Source organism: Erythrolamprus reginae, chromosome 1 (assembly GCF_031021105.1).
Source record: "Erythrolamprus reginae isolate rEryReg1 chromosome 1, rEryReg1.hap1, whole genome shotgun sequence".
In the NCBI taxonomy this organism is placed as follows: Eukaryota; Metazoa; Chordata; class Lepidosauria; order Squamata; family Dipsadidae; genus Erythrolamprus; species Erythrolamprus reginae.
Window position 1 is genome coordinate 318,289,259 of NC_091950.1, and position 20,723 is coordinate 318,309,981.

The 20,723-nt window shown below is 43.8% G+C and overlaps 1 protein-coding gene across 1 annotated transcript in view; it reads left to right on the forward strand.

Annotated features, from left to right (window-relative positions):
- UTRN (utrophin) overlaps positions 1-20,723 on the forward strand; it is a 463,318-nt gene that overhangs the window by 129,139 nt on the left and 313,456 nt on the right. The window contains 6 exon segments of the mRNA XM_070733661.1: positions 582-761; positions 3,603-3,737; positions 7,939-8,088; positions 10,070-10,231; positions 11,096-11,224; positions 19,595-19,768. Coding sequence (XP_070589762.1) covers positions 582-761; positions 3,603-3,737; positions 7,939-8,088; positions 10,070-10,231; positions 11,096-11,224; positions 19,595-19,768 — 930 coding nt within the window.

A 20,723-nucleotide genomic window follows, 5' to 3' on the forward strand; every position in this document is an offset into this window, starting at 1 on the left:
AATCAGATTTATATAAATCAGTTTGCAATATAATATCTCTAGATGAAATCCCCAAGGAAGTTCAGAATGATGGTAGACAACTAGAAGAATAAATAATAAATACATTATATTTATTACAGAGTCCATTGGAATTGGGTGGCTTATAAATGAAAAAGATAAAATATGATAGAAATTCAGGTGAAGTGTCTTGGGAGCCATGGATTGCATCCCAAAGATGTTTTTTCAAGAGGCAACTGGACTTTCTGGTTTTTCTTTGAAGATGTTTCACTTCTCATCCAAGAAGCTTCTTCAGCTTTGGGTGGATGGTGGGGAATGGAATGGAATTCAGTCAGTGCTGAAGAAGCTTCCTAGATGAGAAGTGAAAAATCTTCAAAGGAAAACCAGGAAGTCCCATTGCCTCTTTGGGATAACCATGACCTGGGTGACTGAGACTCTCCATAGACATGGATCGTATCGCTTCTCATGTGCATAAGAAACACGGTATTAATAATTCATTTCAGTATTTTAATCATTAGTTCAGATTCCATTGTTAGTACAGTGATTGCAATTGACTTTGGCCCTTATTTGCTCCCTCTGGGCAGAGAGCAAAGGAAGATGTGCTGCAGAAGGAAGTGAGGGTGAAAATTCTGAAAGACAGCATCAAAATGCTGGCTGCTAAACTGCCCTCTGGTGGTCAGGACTTAACAACGGAGCTCAACCTTGTATTGGAGAATTACCAGCTACTGTGCAACAGGATCAAAGGGAAATGCCACACTTTGGAGGTATGATCCATAACAAATTATTCCTGCCCTTAACACCAGTGGGAGGGTTTAAAACATAAGTTTATACTCCCAGAGTTAAAAAAGAAACCATGCCAATGGTATGTTTATGCTCTATCTTTAAAAGTTGGGGATGGGGGCATTGTTAGACCAACCACTTATTTAATGAACAAACTCATTACATTTTATTAAAATAAAACTCTTTTATTGTATACGGGGGTACCTCTACTTACAAACTTAATTTGTTCCATGACCAGGTTATTAAGTAGAAAAGTTTGGAAGAAGAAGCAATTTTTCCCATAGGAATCAATGTAAAAGCAAATAATGTGTGTGATTGGGGAAACCACAGGGAGGGTGGAAGCCCTGTTTCCTCCCAGGAGATTCCTAGAGAGGCCCCACAGAGGCTTCTCCCTGCCTTTTCCGGCCCTGTTTCCTCCCAGGAGATTCCTAGAGAGGTCCCACGGAGGCTTCTCCCCGCCTTTTCCGGCCCTGTTTCCTCCCAGGAGATTCCTAAAGAGGCCCAACGGAGGCTTCTCCCCGCCTTTTCCGGCCCTGTTTCCTCCCAGAAGATTCCTAGAGAGGCCCCACGGAGGCTTCTCCCCACCTTTTCCGGCCCTGTTTCCTCCCAGGAGATTCCTAAAGAGGCCCAACGGAGGCTTCTCCCCGCCTTTTCCGGCCCTGTTTCCTCCCAGAAGATTCCTAGAGAGGCCCAACGGAGGCTTCTCCCTGCCTTTTCCAGCCCTGTTTCCTCCCAGGAGATTCCTAGAGAGGCCCAATGGAGGCTTCTCCCTGCCTTTTCCGGCCCTGTTTCCTCCCAGGAGATTCCTAGAGAGGCCCAATGGAGGCTTTTCCCTGCCTTTTCCGGCCTGGTTTCCTCCCAGGAGATTCCTAGAGAGGCCCCACGGAGGCTTCTCCCTGCCTTTTCCAGTTACAGTTTTGGAGGCTCGGGTTTGTAAGTAGAAAATGGTTCTTGAGAAGAGGGAAAAAAATCTTGAACACCCAGTTCTTATCTAGAAAAGTTTGTAAGTAGAGGCCTTCATAGGTAGAGGTACCATTGTACTTGATTCTAGATATTTCAAAGCTTCCTAGAGAGTCAGTTGACATAGTGCTAAAGGTTCCAGGCTAGAAATCAGGAGGTTGTCAGTTTTAGTCCTGTCTTAGGCACAATGCCAGCTGCCTGACCTTGAGCCAGTCACTCACTTTTAGTTCTAGGAAGAAGGCAAGTGCAAACTACTTGTGAAATTTTGCCAAGAAAACTGTATGTACTTTCCAGGACTCAACACTGACTTTAAGCCTCACACATATGTTAGCACTGCTTTTTAAATAGTAAATGATTAGTTAGAAGTAATTTCTTATGCAAGTAAATAAAGTTCAAATAGGGGTTCCAAAATTAGTCGGATTGCACGGCTTTTTGTTGATTTTAAAATGTCAATGAAAATCCAGGGATATATGGATGAGAAATATATACTGTAGCTAATGGAATGCATATTTTAAGACTCCATCAATATAGTGATTACTTCTGAATTATATATTGCCTACTAAGTATTTTAGGTATATTTAACTTCTACATACTGTACATTCTTATATTTCCTATTGATAGCAATGTGAAATAGCAATTATACAGTCAGGCCTCTTATTTAATTCTTTGTAGCTGTAAATCAGGATAAAGTCAAGTTCTTAAACCCAGTTTTCTATTTTAGTCACATTGGGCAAATACATTTCTAGATTTGGAACAAATTTTGGAATGTGATCCAAATCAATTTTGGGTCATGTTTAAGATGGTGAATTAGAAAATTCTATATTATTGATTCAGCTAAAGAAAGAAGTGTATAATATGTATAAGCAGAATATATTTTTGCCTCTTAAGTTAGGAACTATTACTGGCTATTGTCTCCAAATGTATTTTTTTCATGCAGCATCTAAGTTATCCCCATTGTCAAATACCACCCCATTGTTTTGATATTGCATATAGTGCAAGCATCTGGAATTGGCTTTGGAGATACAGTAAGTGAGTTGAGCAAGTGAGAACCCTGAAGTGGAGTGAATTGAAAGTATCTCATTGTCTCATTGTTAGGCAATAACTTGTAAATTATCTGGAGTAGTTCTAGAAATCATTGCTGTTGATGAACAATATACTATATTTTTCAGAATATAAGATGCACCGGAGTATAAGACGCACCTTAGTTTTGCGGAGAGGAAATTAGGGGGGGGGGGGGAAATTGCCTACTAGGTATTCATCTGCTTTGTCTTTAGTCTGGCAGCTTCAGCACTTTAGTTTTCTGGTTTTGATAACACGTGCTTGCTTTTTATCACCTGGTTAGGGATAAAAAATAACTTCTAAAAACACTTTACTTCTCTCTCTCTCTTCAGAGAGAAATAATGAGAAAATCAGACAAAGGGACGATTGCTTCACTAGCAAAGCGCAGAAGATTCTTTCATTTGTTAGAACCTTGTTAGGGCTGAAAAAAGGGCGGAAGATTGCTTTCTAGCAAAGCGCAGATGATTGCTTCACTGTTAGTGCCTCGTTAGGGCTGGAAAAAAAAGGCTCGGCGGATGGAGCAGCAATAAAAGAAGCGGGAAGATAGCTTAGCTAGCAAGTCACAGAAGATCATGTTGTCACCTCGTTAAGACTAAAAAGAAGCTTAGTAAAAGCTACATTTGGAGTATAAGATGCACCAAATTTTCAGCCTCTTCTAGGAGGGAAATAGGTGTGTCTTATACTGAAAAAATATGTTACTCAAAATCCACATAAAGCTTAAAAAATAAATGCATTACTTGACTGAGAGGAACCACCTTCTGAAATATAATGAATCTTTTCTTCTTTCATATACTCTCTCTTTTCAGGAAGTATGGTCTTGTTGGATTGAACTGCTGCACTATCTGGACTTAGAAGCAGCCTGGCTGAATACTTTGGAAGAGAAGATGAAAACAATTGAACACTTGCCAGAGAAAATAGATGCTGTCAGTGAAGCCCTTGAGGTACAAAGGATAGTCTGCAAAAGTAGCTTATGCAAATGAGCTTAGTGCTTTTTTAAACTGAAGACTTTCCCCCCTTTTAAATACAATGAAAATTCCCCATTTTGCATAATATTTAAGTAATTATAGAAGTGGATAGAACTCAGACCAGCTGAGAGGTTTGTTGTTGTTTTTTTGCTTTAATCCAAATGCATCAGTGAGGCTCATATGAAAAAAAATCTTATTTGAGCTAAGAGAAATAGGGGTGTCTGCAGTCTCCAATCTTTGATCGAAGATCAAAAAAGGGCAAAATATCAGATGAAGCATCCCCGTGTACACTCCCCACTTCTCCTGTGTGCTGCTAAGGAGAGTCCAAGCATGGGTTAACTTGCTTGGTTGCCAAGGGGACTGAGTTAATTAATTAATTAAACACACCTTCTCTACTACACCGACTGTGTTGAGTGAGTTTTGAAACTCAGTTGATACAAAGAAGGACATATTTTTCTAAGCTCTGATGCCTTGCAACGCTGAGGTTCATGCTTGGACTCTTCTAATTATTAAAAGACGTTTGAATTTGCTGCCGCTGTGTGTGCTGGTTAGCCGGTACGCTGGTGAGAACTGCCACCGCTTATCAGCTGAGGCAGCTGGAGTCCCTGCCTCTAGCAGAGTGGTGGTAGGCAGAGGCAAATCCTCTCCATTTTCCATTTTTTATTGTATTGGAGCCAATTTTCATCTTTTCCCTGTGTGATCTATTTGTTGCCGGGCAGCAAGTTCAAACGTCTTTTAAAAATCAGAAGAGTCCAAGCATGAACTTCAGCGTTGCAAGATGCCATGGATGAGACTGTACCCTCGGACTTTACAATAGAGCTGCTTCCATTTCAGTGAGCAAAGACCAGCCATTTGGCCACAGTGGTGTGGGTGCCTGATGTGGTATGCCATTCACTGCGTTGGTGGTCATCCCTGGCCACTCAGAAAAGCTGTCTCTTCAAGGAACCTGCACAGGTGATTCTAACTGTGGGCAGTATTCTTAACTCTTCAACATTTCGAGCCGCTGGTGAACAATGCTCATGTCATCATCCTGATGGACAGTGTGGTGACCAGATCCCATCTCAATTGGCAGGGAGGCAGGAGATCCAGGCGCCTCATGAAAGAAGGAGAAAGGTTTGTGGGCAGAGTCGCATGTGAAATCTCTTCAAATGGAACACATTTCAGGTGCCTAGAATGTACAGTGGACTGGCTCAGCCATTCCTTGATGGATCCAGCAGAATGGCATTTGGATCCCACCTTGTTCAAGACTCTTTCTGGGATGTTTGGTTGACCAGTGGTGGATTTGTTTGTGACACAGCACAACACACAACTACCAAGAGTGTTCTCCCAGTTGCCAGTGCAGGGGGCGGAAGGGGTCAATGCTCTACTCTGTTCCTGGACACTGGGCCTCCTGTACGCCTTTCCTCCATTTCCATGCATTCTGAGGGTGGTTTGGAAGATGTTCGAGGAGAAGGTGGAGCTGCTTTTGGTCACTCCCCATTGGCTGCCCCTCCCTTGGTTTGCAGATGTGGTAGAATTATCTGTGCCTCACCCTTGATGAATTCCCAATGGCAGGATCTCCTCAGCCAGGGTGTTCTTCTTCATCCAGACTCTGGCACTTGAGGGGGTCCTTCTCCTGGACAACAACTACACCATGCCCATCTTGGCCTATTGCAAATTTTGTGTCCAGTCCCATCAGGATCTGCTGTCTGTGTCAATTCCACAAATTTTGGACAAATTCTTGCAGGTGGGGTTTAAGAAGGGTTTGGCTCCTAACATGCTCCGCCACAGGTTGTGGCTTTGTTGATGGTTCTCCGTCTCAACAACATATACTACCACCCCACTGTCTATGATCCACTAATTTGAGACCTCAGGTTGACCATTAATATCCTTCCTGGGATCTCTCGCTGGTCCCACAGACTCTTGCATCTTCTCCCTTTGAACCATTAAGGATGGTTTTGCTCCGGTCTTCAAGACAACCTCCTCGGCCTGGAGGGTTTCCGAATTGGTTGCACTCTTGGTGCACCATGACTTCTGCTATTTTCATCCGGATAGGGGTGTCCTCCACCTGTATCCCTCCTTTCTACCTAAAGTGGGTTCCATTGGGCCCAGGAGGTGATCCTTCCACACTTTTGTCCTGACCCGAAACCCTCATTGGAACAACGATGGCATATATTGGATGTCTGAAGGGGTCTACGGATCTCTATCCACCAAATGGCTTCTTTCAGGAAAACCGAGGCATTGTTTGTCCCCTTTCAGCTGACCTCCATGGATCTCAAGGTCACGCCCCAAACTGTCAGCAGATGACTGAAGATCTGCATTGCCCGGGCATATGAGGGCCAGTCTAGGCCAGGCCCCAGTAACATAATGAGGCATTCCATCCATAGCGCAGCCACGTCAGAAGCCTGGGCTACTCAGGCATCCATTGAAGAAATATGTCGGGTGGCCGCTTGAATGACTCCTTTGCCATTTGTCAAGCATTACAAACTGGATGTGTTTGCCTCAACTGAAAGCAGCTTTTGACAGGTGGATCTTCAGATGGTCTGCTCCACTTCTGCTCCCCTGGACTGGCCTTCTCCTGCCCACGAGACTTAAGCTTGGGTATATCCTATGCTTGGACTCTCCTTAGCAGGCCACAAAAGAAGTGATGTTGGCTTACTGGAACTGTCTTCTCTATGCTGCAGAGAGAGTCCAAACCCGCCCAGGCTTCTTGGTCCAGGGTTGCTGGCTTTCTGGATTCTTGTCCTGACTTGGACACATCTTTGTGTGAAAACTGACTCATCACAGCCGGTGGAACAGAGAGGGTGTGTTTTAATTAATTAATTAACTCAGTTCCCTTGGCAAGAGAAAGTTAACTATGCTTGGATTCTCCCTGCAGCATACAGAGAAGACCATTCAGGTAAGCCAGCATCACTTTTTTGAACATGTGTTTTATGACTACCATATTTTATTTTTCTTTTTTGACTCTCCCACCCTAGTGGGAATCTAAACATATTTTAAAATATTGGTATTTTCGGCTGCAGTTTTGTTTACAACAAATATGAACCAGAAACTTTTATTGATCTGCTATATAACACACGGTGATCTTGCAAAATATTCCAACTTTTGTTCTGCTAACTACGTGTACTTTCCTTATTCTTTGAAATGTGATTGTGAAGTACATGATTCTTTAAAAAAAAATGATTCAATAACTTTTGTCTTGAGACAAAGTTTTCTAAGGACACTTTAAATCTTGGTGATTATATTGACTAATTGGAATTCTTCTAACTTGCTTTGACTGGTGCACTAATGCGTATAAAATAAACTCTTGGCTTCTGTTCTGTAGTTGACTGGCATTTAGAGTAGGCTGTAGGCTGTGGCAATATGTTCTACATAGATCTCTCTTTGAAGGTGTTTCAGAAACTGTAGTTAGAATGTATTAGCCAGGCAACTGTTTATTATCCACAGTTAACTGAAAGGATTCGTAGTATACTGTATTTCTGTATTTACTTCTGAGTGACAGTTTTTCTTAAATGTTTCATGTGCAGGAAATTTCAGGATAGATTAGTTCTTTGACCCTCCATATCTATTATGATCTGTTCAGACAGAAATATGGGATTGGGAATGCCAACATTTAGATGACTGCTAGATGTCAGCAAAGAGATATATAAAATTATTTGTGCTGTCATCTAATGGTCCCTTAGATTTTTTCAGCCTAGTGCGGTAACCCTAACCAGAAGAGGACCTATGTCTGCTTCCATTATACCTGAAGATTTCAGAAACAGCACCACCTTCTGCTGTAGAATACATTCCCATTAGTGATGCTTCCTTCTTTCCTTTTTCTTGTCTGGAGACATTACAAAAAAGCTAACACGTTTCCCATCTGCTTTCAAGTTTGGGTTTATATTGCACAGATTCTGTTGTCATCTGCTAATTTTATTTTCTCTTGCTCTTTTTGTTTTGATAGAGTTTTTGAGTTGTTTTTATGGGTTCCGCTGTTTTGATGTATTTGTCTGTAATTTCCATAACTATTTTAGGGTGATAAAATAGTGCCATATGTTGCATTGTTCTCTTAATGACAATGCGAGTCCTCAGATACTGTATGTAAATGTATATTTTTTCTGCATGATATTTTTTCCAATTTTAAAATGTCAGAGTGCTGCGTTCAGTATGTTAGAAAACAAGTGTCTACATTTTGGTTTAATTATTTTCTCATTAGTCACTGGAATCCATTCTGCGCCATCCGTCTGACAATCGGACTCAAATTCGGGAGCTTGGCCAAACATTGATAGATGGAGGCATCCTTGATGAAATCATCAGTGAGAAGTTAGAAGTTTTCAATGCCCGTTATGAGGAATTAAGTCATATGGTATGATATGTAACTATGATGGAATGAACCATTTGTTTTTACTGATGTCAGCATCCACAATGCATAGCTTTGAATGATGCTTAAAGCTGCTCTTTACTAGCTTATAGAAGTAAGGGCTGCCCTATATTAAGGTCAGATGTGCATAAGGGTTAAATAAGGTCCAGGAGGGAAGTGTTTTTAATAGGAAAGTGAACACAAGGACAAGGGGACACAATCTGAAGTTAGTTGGGGGAAAGATCAAAAGCAACATGAGAAAATGTTATTTTACTGAAAGAGTAGTAGATCCTTGGAACAAACTTCCAGCAGACGTGGTAGATAAATCCACAGTAACTGAATTTAAACATGCCTGGGATAAACATATATCCATCCTAAGATAAAATACAGAAAATAGTATAAGGGCAGACTAGATGGACCAGGAGGTCTTTTTCTGCCGTCAGTCTTCTATGTTTCTATGTTTCTATAATTATGGGAACAACCTATATTTTGCATTATGGTCTGTCAAATTTCTGACCTACTGGATGGCTGAATATAGATCCAGATTCAGCTTAGTGGATCCTATATTTTTGTATAGGCAAGAAGCAGAATTATGGGAGTTACATTCCTCAATGTCATGGGGTTACATTTCTCAAACAAAATGGAAAAAGATCTGGAAATGCAAATTTAAATCATGATTGCTATAAATGAGGTAAATGGTTTCCACCAACAAAGGACCATCCCACAAAAATGATTGAACATTTGATTTTATATTTTAAAAAGGGTTGAAGTATAATGAGCAGATTTATACTATTCAGATTATAGAATATGGAGTAAAGCTCTAGTAGTTTTAAAAGTTTACCTGTTGCCTTGGAATGAGAACTCCTTTTTGGCCTTGAAAAATAAAAGACAGAGGATCTTGCAAGGAACAAAAAGCTGAATTGATAGTCATTTTGAAACCATTGTTGTCTATGTCAGTATTTCCCAACCTTGGCAACTTGAAGATATCTGGACTTCAGTTCCCAGAATTCCCCAGCCAGCATTCGCTGGCTGGAGAATTCTAGGAGTTGAAGTCCAAATATCTTCAAGTTGCCAAGGTTGGGAAACACTGGTCTATGTGGACTGGTGGATCCCATCATAATTTCAATGGTATTAATATGTCCTCTGGAAACTTCCATAAGTTTTGATTAAAAAAGTGAATGCTGAAGTCAGTGCTTCAAACGTACCATATTTTTTTGAAGTATAAGACGCACCAGAGTATAAGATGCACCTTAGTTTTTGGGGAGGAAAATAAGGGAAAAATAATTTGTCTACCAGGTAATTCATCTGGCTAGTCTTTACTCTGGTCAGCGTCAGCACATTACTTTGCTGGTTTTGATAACACATGCTTGCATTTTATCCCCAGCTTGGAGATTAGCTAGCTAGCAAAGTGGAAAGAAGGAAAGATTGCTTCACTCATTAGGGCTGAAAAAAGCTTAGTAAAAGCTACATTCTATGTATAAGACGTATCCAAATTTTCAGTCTCTTTTAGGAGGGAGAAAGGTGTCTCTTATACTCTGAAAAATGTAGTAGGTTGCCATGTTAGAAATGTCTGAATTATGTGCCTTTCAGCAGTTATTTCTTGATCATTAGAAAGTACATTGCTCAAAAAAATAAAGCGAACATTCAAAGAACACATCCTAGATCTGAATGACGAAATATTCTCATTGAATACTTTGTTCTGTACAAAGTTGAATGTGCTGACCACATGTGAAATTGATTGTCAATCAGTGTTGCTTCCTAAGTGGACAGTCTAATTTCACAGACGTTTGATTTACTTGGAGTTATATTGTGTTGTTTAAATGTTCCCTTTATTTTTTGAGCACTATAATGTTTCACTGCACTGTTGACAATCAGAAAATAATAGCATAGTGTAAGCACTTCTGATTCACTATTTTTCTATTTATATTTAGGTTTATATACTAGGTTCTAAAGTTTTCATGGAACATATTTCTTTGTCTCTCCTTAGGCAGTCAGTAAACAGATTTCTTTGGAGCAACAACTGCAGATGATGCGAGAAACTGAGCACATGTTGCAGGTTCTTCAAGAAAGCTTGAAAGATTTGGATAGGCAGCTAACATCCTATTTGACCAATAGAATAGATGCCTTCCAAATGCCACAAGAAGCACAGGTATTCTTCCCTTCCCTTCCCTTCCCTTCCCTTCCCTTCCCTTCCCTTCCCTTCCCTTCCCTTCCCTTCCCTTCCCTTCCCTTCCCTTCCCTTCCCTTCCCTTCCCTTCCCTTCCCTTCCCTCCCCTCCCCTCCCCTCCCCTCCCCTCCCCTCCCCTCCCCTCCCCTCCCCTCCCCTCCCCTCCCCTCCCCTCCCCTCCCCTCCCCTCCCCTCCCCTCCCCTCCCCTCCCCTCCCCTCCCCTCCCCTCCCCTCCCCTCCCCTCCCCTCCCCTCCCCTCCCCTCCCCTCCCCTTCCCTTCCCTTCCCTACCCTTCCCTACCCTTCCCTACCCTTCCCTTCCTCTTTTTAAAAAAAAAACACTTTGTAATTCGAGTTGTAAGATTATTTTATTTATTTTTTATTTATTCGATTTTTATGCTGCCCTTCTCCTTAGGCTCAGGGCGGCTTACAACATGTTAGCAATAGCACTTTTTAACAGAGCCAGCATATTGCCCCACAATCTGGGTTTTACCCACCTCGGAAGGATGGAAGGCTGAGTCAACCTTGAGCCAGTGATGAGATTTGAACCGCTGACCTACAGATTTACAGTCCGCTTCAGTGGCCTGCAGTACAGCACTGTACCTGCTGCGCCACCCCGGCTTTTAAGGGAATAAATGCTCTATGAAGAAATGCTGATAGTGTCTTACACTAGAAAACCTTCAGTAATCACTTGATTGTTAAATAAGCAGTCTATCCCTGAAATAAGCATTGAGTAAAATGGATGTCACAGTCTTTATAATACATTTTAGCAGTATAATTTATTGGATAGTCAGATTGATATCTGCTGTGTCCTCTTTTCCCCATTTTTTAAATAATGAATGGCAGAAAATCCAAGCGGAGATTGCTGCTCATGAGTCTACCTTGGAAGAGATTAGAAAGAATGTCTATTCTTTAATGCCACCTTCACCAGACTGCCGATCCCCCCGTGGTGGGACTCATTTGGATGTCTTGCAGGTAAGCATTTTAAAAGAAAAAAAATTGCCATTTTCATATTTTTTTGTAATCATTGAGATCAAGCCACTAAGGCATAATTAAAAAGAAGAGCAGAGATTATATGCATTTTAAAAATTGACTTGGTAATTAATTGATACAGTAGAATTTTTCATTCATCTGTTAGAATATCTTTCTTTATTTGGAAACATTTAGAAAGAAGAAGTCCATCTTACTGCTGAGAGATTTAAAATGTTTTGAATAATTTCTAGTCCTACACTAGGCAGTTTTTGGGTGAACTATTATAATTAATTGTATGTGGTATATACCATACATCAGAAATATATTCAGGTAGTAGAAAAGTAAGTTTTCTGAAATTTTAAATTATATTTTTAAAATTTTGGAAACAGTGGTATTATTTAGAGACATAACAGGTACCACATTGCTCACTGTCCATGCACCTGGTGTAATCCTGCATCATTATTCATTAAATTGCATGATGATAACTGAAAGTCACTGCTTTCATCTTTACAATAATGATATTATAATAACAACCTGATAACAACAATACAGTGTTATATAAGTAATCTTAGTTTCCACTCAGTATGAGAAATGGGCAGAAGAAAACAAGGTTAGGAGAGAATTTAACTTTGTTTCAATGACAAGATTTAATACATTGAGAAGTAATCTCATTCAGGCTTTTGAAAGCTAGTTTCAGGCATTCAAAATTGAAGGAAAGCATTTGGTAGAGGAAGAGAGACACATTCAGTAGGACTTACTGAATGTGAATCAAGGTTTTCCCCCCATAGTGCTAATTAGTTTCCCAGGGTTCCCAGAGTTGTTATGTTTTTATTTTATTTTATTTGTCAAGTATGTACTGTAATATACATAGATATAACATTGTTTATATACATACGATGGGTACTGATAAGAGGGCACAATTGGACAGTGATGGTAGGCATGCTGGTTGCTTATGCACATCCCTTACTGACCTCTTAGGAATCGGTAAGGTCAACAGTGGATAGTCTAAGGGTAAAGTTTTGGGGGTTTGGTGACGAAACCACAGAGTCAGTAGTGAGTTCTAGGCATTAACCACTCTATTGCTAAAGTCGTATTTTCTACGGTCAAGTTTGGGGCAGTTCACTTTGAGTTTGTATCTGTTGTGTGCTCATGTATTGTTGTGGTTGAAGCTGAAGTAGTCGTTGACAGGTAGGACGTTGAAGAAGATCATTTTATGAGTTATGCTCATAAAATGTTGAAGGTCATGTAGTTCTAAGCTTTCTAAGCCCAGGATTTCAAGTCTGATTGAGTAAGGTATTCATTCTCCAATGCACTTGCAAGGAGAGTCCAACGTGGGTAATTCTCCAGTCTCATTGGAGGGACTGAGTTTTAATTTAAATATTATGCAGGCACCGCCCCCTAGCCCACCAGTCATGAAAACTCAGTCGCAGTAAAGGGACATTTTTGAGTTTTCTCTTCAGAAGTGTTAGTATTAAAAATACCTTGACAGATTTGGTACTAATGCTTTTTCTTCTTCCTTTTTCTTTTTGTTTTTCTGCAGGTACTTTGGATCTGGCTCCCTCCTTTACAACAGCGATCTAGGCCCTCCGTGGGTTCTAGTAGCTGGTTTGTGTGCCCTGCCCCCCCCTCCTCTCCTTGGCTTCACTAATCAGCATTGAATCATCTGTGGGGGGGGAAATACATGATATCAGGGCAACCGGGTTCCCGGCCTCCGAGGTCGCTCCCGGTGTTGGAGGCGGTTGCCGTTGGGAGGGGCCTGCCCCTCCCGACGAATATACCAGAGCCGTAATTAAGAGGCGACCATGCGAGGCAGTCCAGGGGCGATCGTGGATCCGGCGAAAACGCGGTTTTCTTCAAAAGCCTCAGCGTCAGTGACAGGAGCGGCCTTTGGAATCCGCGCCGGTTGTCATGACAATGGCGCGGCCGCCATTTTTAGCCGACCCTCAACCGCTGAAAAGGGCGGGAACGGCCGTTAGCGTCGCGCCGGTTGCCAGGGCAACGGCGCGGCGGCCATTTTGGAGACACGGCCAGGAAGCGGCCTGCTGAATTAGCTCCTGGTCACGCCCCCTGGTCTGCCTGGAGACACGCAGCCGTATAAGATCTCTCAACCAAGGCAGTTACTTTTGGAAAATTGGCTGCGTGATCGCCCAAACGGCCTTGTTCTGCTGTCCGGTCTGTGAGTTATTTACAATGACTGATGCTACTGCCCACTTGGGGGAGGAGGTGGCCACCTCCATCAGGCCCGCTACCCCCAAGGAAAAGCCTCATGCAGAGAAGGGCAAGGCCAAGGCCTCTCAGAGTGCCTCTTTAAAAGAGGCAGAGAAGAGGATTCTTGCACTGGAGAGGCAATTGGAACTGTCTCAACGACAGCAATCTACAGTGCTGCCTCAGGCTAATTTGCTGTTGGGGCCCCCGGCCCCCCCGGCCTCCCCCTTAACCGGAATAGCTGGGGTTGCAGGCTCGGCAACGGAACAAGATTGGTTGCCAGAACGCCCCCCACTTTCTTCAGGAGGTCAGCTTAGTCAACACAACATCACTGGAGGGCAGTTTAGCCAGGCCACAGCCACCTTTACACCGTCAGCTGTGGGTCTGAGGAATTCCTTTGACACCTGGCAGAACATGCCTCAACACCTTCAGGATTTAATCAGCAGTGTTTATGCCCAGGGCATCACAGTTGGGCACAACAACAGGCCCCAGTGCCTCACATTCCACAAAGGCAGAGGAATGTCTGGGCTCCTCCGGCTCCAGCCTCCTTCCAGGGCTCCATGGAGGAGGACTTGTACCTCAGAGAGGAGGACAGTGATGAGGGTGAGGGGTTGTCGGGGGATGAACAACCTCCCGAGACACCAAGCCTGGTTGGCCTTTTTAAGCCCTCTCTTTTTCGGATCATGCTGAATAAGGCTAAGCTGGTTTTTGAAGGGGCAGGAGAGGGGAAGTTGCCTACAGATGCCACTGCGCAGACCTCGAAGGGGGTCTTGCTTTCGGTACCTAAGAAAGAGCCAGAAACCATCCCCTCGTCTGATAGTTTCCTTGATAATATTAAAAGACCTTGGGAGGCACCAGCAGCAGCGCAGGGGCCCTCTATGATTGATCGAAAATACTACACCTTCGATCAGGAAATGGAATCTCTTCTAACACCACCGACCATAGACACTCCTATGGCAAGCTTGGTGTCTACCGCCTTAGTCCCATCTGAGGTTTCTGAAGGGCTGAAGGCGGAGGACAAAAGAGCGGAGACTGTAGTTATGAAGACTCACCAAATGGCAGCCTGGGCCTTGCGAGCCGCTTCGGCTGCCTCATTTTTTAATAGGGCAACTATCCTGTGGATACAGGACATGCAATCACGGGCGAGCCAGGAGGATGGCAAGCTCCGTCAGGATTTGAATAAGCTGCTGGCGGCAACGGAGTTCTCAGCCGATGCTACGATGGACGCGGCCAAGTTTGCATCCCGCGCACTAGCATCCTCTTTGTCCTCCCGGAGATTGATTTGGTTACGAAGCTGGCAGGCGGACGTAAAATCAAAATGGCGCCTAGCCTCAGCCAAGTTCCAAGGGGAACAGTTGTTCGGCGATTCCCTTGAGAAGGTCCTTATCAAGGATAAGGACAAGAAGAAAGTGCTCCCTAGGTCCAACAGGAGAGGAGAAAGACGCTTCACTACATTCTATAGACGGCAGAACTTTCGTGCCGAGCCCTCCTCAACCGTCTCTCAGGGTTCGAGGACCTTCTCCCAGGGCTCTTTCAATCAGGGAGGCTTCCGTCAGGACAGACCGTATTTCGCGGACCGAGGCAGACCCTACCAGCAAGGACGCCGTCCATACAGGGGTTCCAACTTTAAGGGGTCCAAACGTGGAAAATGACTCTACCGGCCCCTACCCCCTGGGGGGCAAGCTCCTCTACTTCGCCAACGCCTGGAGGGCTGCATCCCTCAACTCCTGGGCAATTGCCACAGCAACACAGGGGTTGCGGATAAATTTTCTCCATGTACCCCCAAACCGATTCCTCCCTTGTCCTCACGTGATAGATACCCAAAAGAGGGCACTGTTACACCGGGAAATAGAGCACCTCCTGGAGATAGAAGCGATAGAGGAGGTTCCCTTCCACCTGAGGGGGAAAGGATTCTATTCAATCGTATTCTTAGTCCCCAAGTCTTCGGGCGGGGTCCGTTTGATTTTAAATCTCAAACGGTTGAATCTGTATGTGCGTTATCAAAAATTCAAAATGCACTCCCTCAGGTCTATTCTGCAGTCCATACGGCCAGGAGACCTCCTCACCTCTATCGATCTCAAGGAGGCCTACCTCCATGTACCGGTATTACCAGAGCACAGACAATTCCTCCGGTTTTGCGTGAACGGATCTCATTACCAATATCGAGCAATGCCATTTGGTCTGTCATCAGCGCCGAGGACGTTCACCAAACTTTTGGACGTCCTCACGGCCACCTTGAGACACCGGTCAGTGCGCCTCATGGCATATCTCGACGACATCCTGATTCTGTCGAAGTCCCGGGACCGGGCACAACAGGATCTCCATCTAACCTTGACAACCCTACAAACTTACGGGTTTACCATAAACCTGGAAAAGAGTCATTTAACACCAACAACCAGATTGGCTCACCTGGGCACCATCATAGACACGGACTTGTGCCAGGTATTCCTATCGGAGGACAGACAGGCCAATATCCGGACTCTACTACAGACACTGTCATCACAACCAAGACCTTCCCTGGCTTTCCTCTCCAAGATCTTGGGCACACTAGTCTCTTGCATAGATGTGGTTCCCTGGGCCAGGTTACACATTCGCTCCCTCCAATGGTTCCTCCTGCCCTACCAAAGGAGGAAAACCAGCCATACCAGGACGCAGGTGATTCTCCCTGCAGGGGTCAGGAGATCCATGTGATGGTGGACTTCAACCGCTATTCAGAGGGGGTCACCTTTTCAAGTTCAGGACTTTATCACTCTCACAACGGATGCCAGCCTGTTCGGGTGGGGTGCCCACCTTTCATCCAATGTGGCACAGGGTCTATGGACTCCTCGGGATTTAGAAAACATCAACATCAATTTTTTGGAATTGAGGGCAGTGTCCCTCGCCCTGCTGAACTTTGCTCATCTAGTGCAGGGCAGCCATGTCCTGGTCCTAACGGACAATGTTTCCGCTCGCGCTTACATCAACCACCAGGACGGGACAAGGTCCGGCCGCCTGATGCAGGAGGCCAACACCCTGTTCAGATGGGCAGAGGTCCACTTGGCCTCTCTCTCAGCCGAGCACATCTCAGGCCAAGAGAATGTATGGGCGGACTGGCTGAGCCGCAGGACTCTGGATCCCGCAGAGTGGAAACTGGATCCCGCTGTATTCAGAACCCTGACCTCGCGGTTCAACACACCGATCCTGGACCTGTTCGCAACGTGCCACAACACGCAGCTACCTCGCTTTTTTTCCCGGTTCCCATCTCCGGGTTCGGAAGGGGTAGATGCGCTGCGCCTTCCCTGGCCAAAGGGGCTCCTGTACACGTTCCCGCCTACTCGCATCCTTCAGAGGGTCCTACAGAAGATCATCCAGGAACGTGCCGAAGTACTCCTAGTAGCTCCCTTCTGGCCTCGACGGGCATGGTTCTCGGACCTAATGGAGTTGTCGATCTCTCCACCTTGGAGGATCCCAGACCATCAGATAGCCCTCAGCCAGGGGTGCATTGCGCATCCAGAACCTCAATGGTGGAGCCTGACCGTGTGGAACTTGAAGGGGACCGGCTGAGGCGCCTTCAGCTCCCTGACTCGGTCATCGCTACCATGCAGGCTGCGCGTAGACCAGCTACCCGGCGAATTTATCAGTCCACCTGGACAGCCTTCTGCACCTTCTGCGCAGTTCAGGAAATCGACCCTTTAGCCGCCTTGCCAGGGACTGTCTTAACCTTTCTTCAGGCGGGTTTGGATAAAGGTTTGGCCCCTAACACTTTGCGCCGCCACGTGGCCGCTTTGTCAACGATTTTAAGTCCAGATTATTACCGACCCTTGTCACGACACCCTTGGATTCGGGACTTCTTGAGAGGAGCGACGAATATTAGACCGCCTGCTATCCATCGATTCCCCTCTTGGGACCTTGCACTGGTACTTAAGGCCTTGACAGCTCCACCTTTCGAACCGTTGAGGACGATATCAATGCGCTTTTTGTCCATAAAGACGGCCTTTTTAGTTGCCATTACTTCGGCCAGAAGGGTGTCGGAGTTGTCAGCCCTATCAGTGAGATCTGATTTATGTCTGTTCCATCCGGATAGAGTGGTCCTTCGGTTGGACCCTTCATTTATCCCCAAGGTGAACTCTGGGTTCCATAGGGCTCAAGAAATAGTATTGCCTGATTTCTGTACACATGGCACACATCCATCTGAGCTCAGATGGCATAAATTAGACGTAAGACGTGCGGTCAAAATTTATATTCATAGAACACAGCACTCCCGATCATCAGAGGCATTGTTTATCTCTTTCTCTTCACACGGCACGGGCACTAGAGTGTCCTCACGAACTATCAGTCATTGGATAAGAGCCTGCATTTCTGAGGCCTACAAGGCGTCAGGACAGGCGATTCCTCAAGGAATAACAGGACATTCGACTCGCAGTGCGGCAGTTTCGGCAGCCTGGTCAACACAAGCTTCGATCGAAGAGATTTGTAGAGCAGCCACGTGGGCAGCTCCTTCTACCTTCATCAAGCATTACCGGATTGACACTTTCGCTTCTGCGGAAGCAGCTTTTGGGAGGAGGGTGTTGCAGAGGGTGTGTTCCACTTGAACGCCCTTGGACCTGGTTTCCCTCCCGTTTATTATGTCTTGGGTACATCCCACGTTGGACTCTCCTTGCAAGTGCATTGGAGAAGAACCGTTGAAACTTACCTGAACGGTCTTCTCGATGCACTGCAAGGAGAGTCCAAAACCCACCCGTTTGGTGGACCAAGGGCTTTCTTCCTGGAATTATTTATGTTATTTGGCCGGGCTTGTTGCCTTCCAGTTGTTTAATAAAAAAAGTTATAGTTTACTGCTCCTTCGTTTCTTTATGACTGGTGGGCTAGGGGGCGGTGCCTGCATAATATTTAAATTAAAACTCAGTCCCTCCAATGAGACTGGAGAATTACCCACGTTGGACTCTCCTTGCAGTGCATCGAGAAGACCGTTCAGGTAAGTTTCAACGGTTCTTCTGTTGCAAGTAGAGGAGTGGGGGACTCTTCTAGTAAAGTATATCTGGACACTTTCTAATGTAATTATGTCTGATATGCAGTGTGGGTTCCAGACAGATGAGCTGTATTCAAGGATTGGTCTCATGAATGTTTTGTATGCTTTGGTTAGTAGTGTGATACTACTGGAGAAGAAGCTATGTAAGATTAGGTTAACAACTCTTGAAGCCTTTTTGGCGATGTTGCTGCAGTGGGCTTTGATGCTTAGGTCATTTGATATGAGTATTCCAAGGTCTTTTATGGAGTGAAGGTCATCTGCAAGGTCTTGTTTATTCAGCTTGTATTTGGTGTTCTGATTCTTTTTGCCAATGTGCAGGACAGAGCATTTGTTGGTTGAGATTTGGAGTTACCAGATGTTTGACCATTCTGACACAGAGTCAAGGTCTTTTTGGAGGGTAGCAGTGTTGTTGGTGGGGTTGAAGAGTTTTACATCATTCAACGAAAAAAATGCAGTCGCTTGTAATGTGATTATAAAGGTCATTTATACAGAGTATATTTATACAGAGTGTTGCTTTCAAATGCAGGGATTGAGGGGTTGAGTTTGTCGGTAATGAAGAATTAAGTGGCAAACTTGATAGCATTGATTTTGAAATGTAGAAGAAGAAAAAGAAGAAAAAGGCAGTACTAATTAGAGATGATGAATCCATTCAAGGAAGATGATTTTTGATATTCTGAGAAGTTATAAATTCAGGACATGAGATGGTGTTTAAATCCCATTTTGTGAATTTTCTGATTAGATAGCTAGAGGGAGAACTAATTAGTTCATGGTGTTCCATGCCCCTATTTGTGCTTTGGGGTTGACTGAATTAAGAACATTTGGAAACAGAGTATATACTGTACTTTTCAAAATCCCCAAACATAGACCTAGATAAAACTTCTTGATGGTTTTTTAATCTTGTTTTTGAAGAGCTGACTTAGTCATGTTTAAGTGGAAAAGCGAAGATCTCAGATTTAGAGATAAATTATTTTATAAATTAGAGAAGAGGGATAATGCTGGGAAATATGGTTACAAGGAGCGGAAATCCATAACAATATAAAAAAGAGAGAAATGCTGAACTAGAAGAGTAAGATATAAATTATAAATAAGAACAGTTAGTAGAAAGATTTTTCATTCTAAGTGTGCGAATATGTCAAATTTTTGCTTTGTTACATAAACAGAGAAAACTCCGAGAGGTATCCACGAAGTATCAGCTGTTCCAGAAACCAGCGAATTTTGAGCAACGTATGCTGGATTGTAAACGAGTTCTGGACAGTGTAAAAGCTGAACTCCATATTTTGGATGTGAAGGATATTGATCCGGATATCATTCAGTTTCACTTTGATAAGTGCATGGTAATATATTGCTATGACTAAATTGTCTTAATTTCTCTCTATGAAACTTTGTTTGCTTCTTTGCCTCCATGGCACTGAAGTTTCCAGTAACCCAACAGTTGACATTCACAGCAGTGGCAGAAAACATCAATGAAGGAAAGGAAGGGACTTCGTGCCTTGACACAAAATAATTCAAAGAATGGTTTTCCCTTGTATTATCAGAGTAGTATATGTTCTAAGAGCATTATTTTTTTCTCCAATGTAATAGCACCTGGAGACACATTTGATACAGTCTCATCAGTATAAAAAACTAATACACATTGTCCATTTAGCCAAAATTTTAGGCATGATTTTTTTCAGACCTGTCTGGAAACAGAATAACAGAATAATAGAATGACAGAGTTGAAAGGGATCTTGGAGGTATTCTTGTCCAACCTCTTGCACAAGCAGGAGACAGTATACAACTTCATACAAATGGCTGTCCAGTCTTTTTTTTAAAGGATCCAGTGGTGTGGAGCACCCACAACTTCTGAAGGCAAGTTATTGAAACAAATGTCCATGTGCCGTCTCTATGTTGGTTGAGGCAGGCAGGATTCCCTTAAGTACCATTTGTTGGGGGTCAAGGGAAAGGGAGGGTTTTGCCTTCTCTTTCTTCTCAAGATCCCCATGTACAATTGGTGGCCCACTGTGTGACACAGAATGCTGGACTCGACAGGCTTTGGCCTGATTCAGCATGGCTCTTCTTATGTTCTTATGTTCTACGTTGTTCCACTGGTTTATTGTTCACTGTCAGGAATGTTCTCCTTAATTCTAGGTTGCTTCTCTCCTTGATTAGTTTCCATCAATTGCTTCTTATCTTACCTTCTTGTGCTTTGGAAAATAGATTGAACCCCCCCCCTCTTTTTTGTGACATTTCCTCAAATGTAGTATTGGAGCACCGATATCATTAGTATTCCTAATGATATCAGTTGCTCCT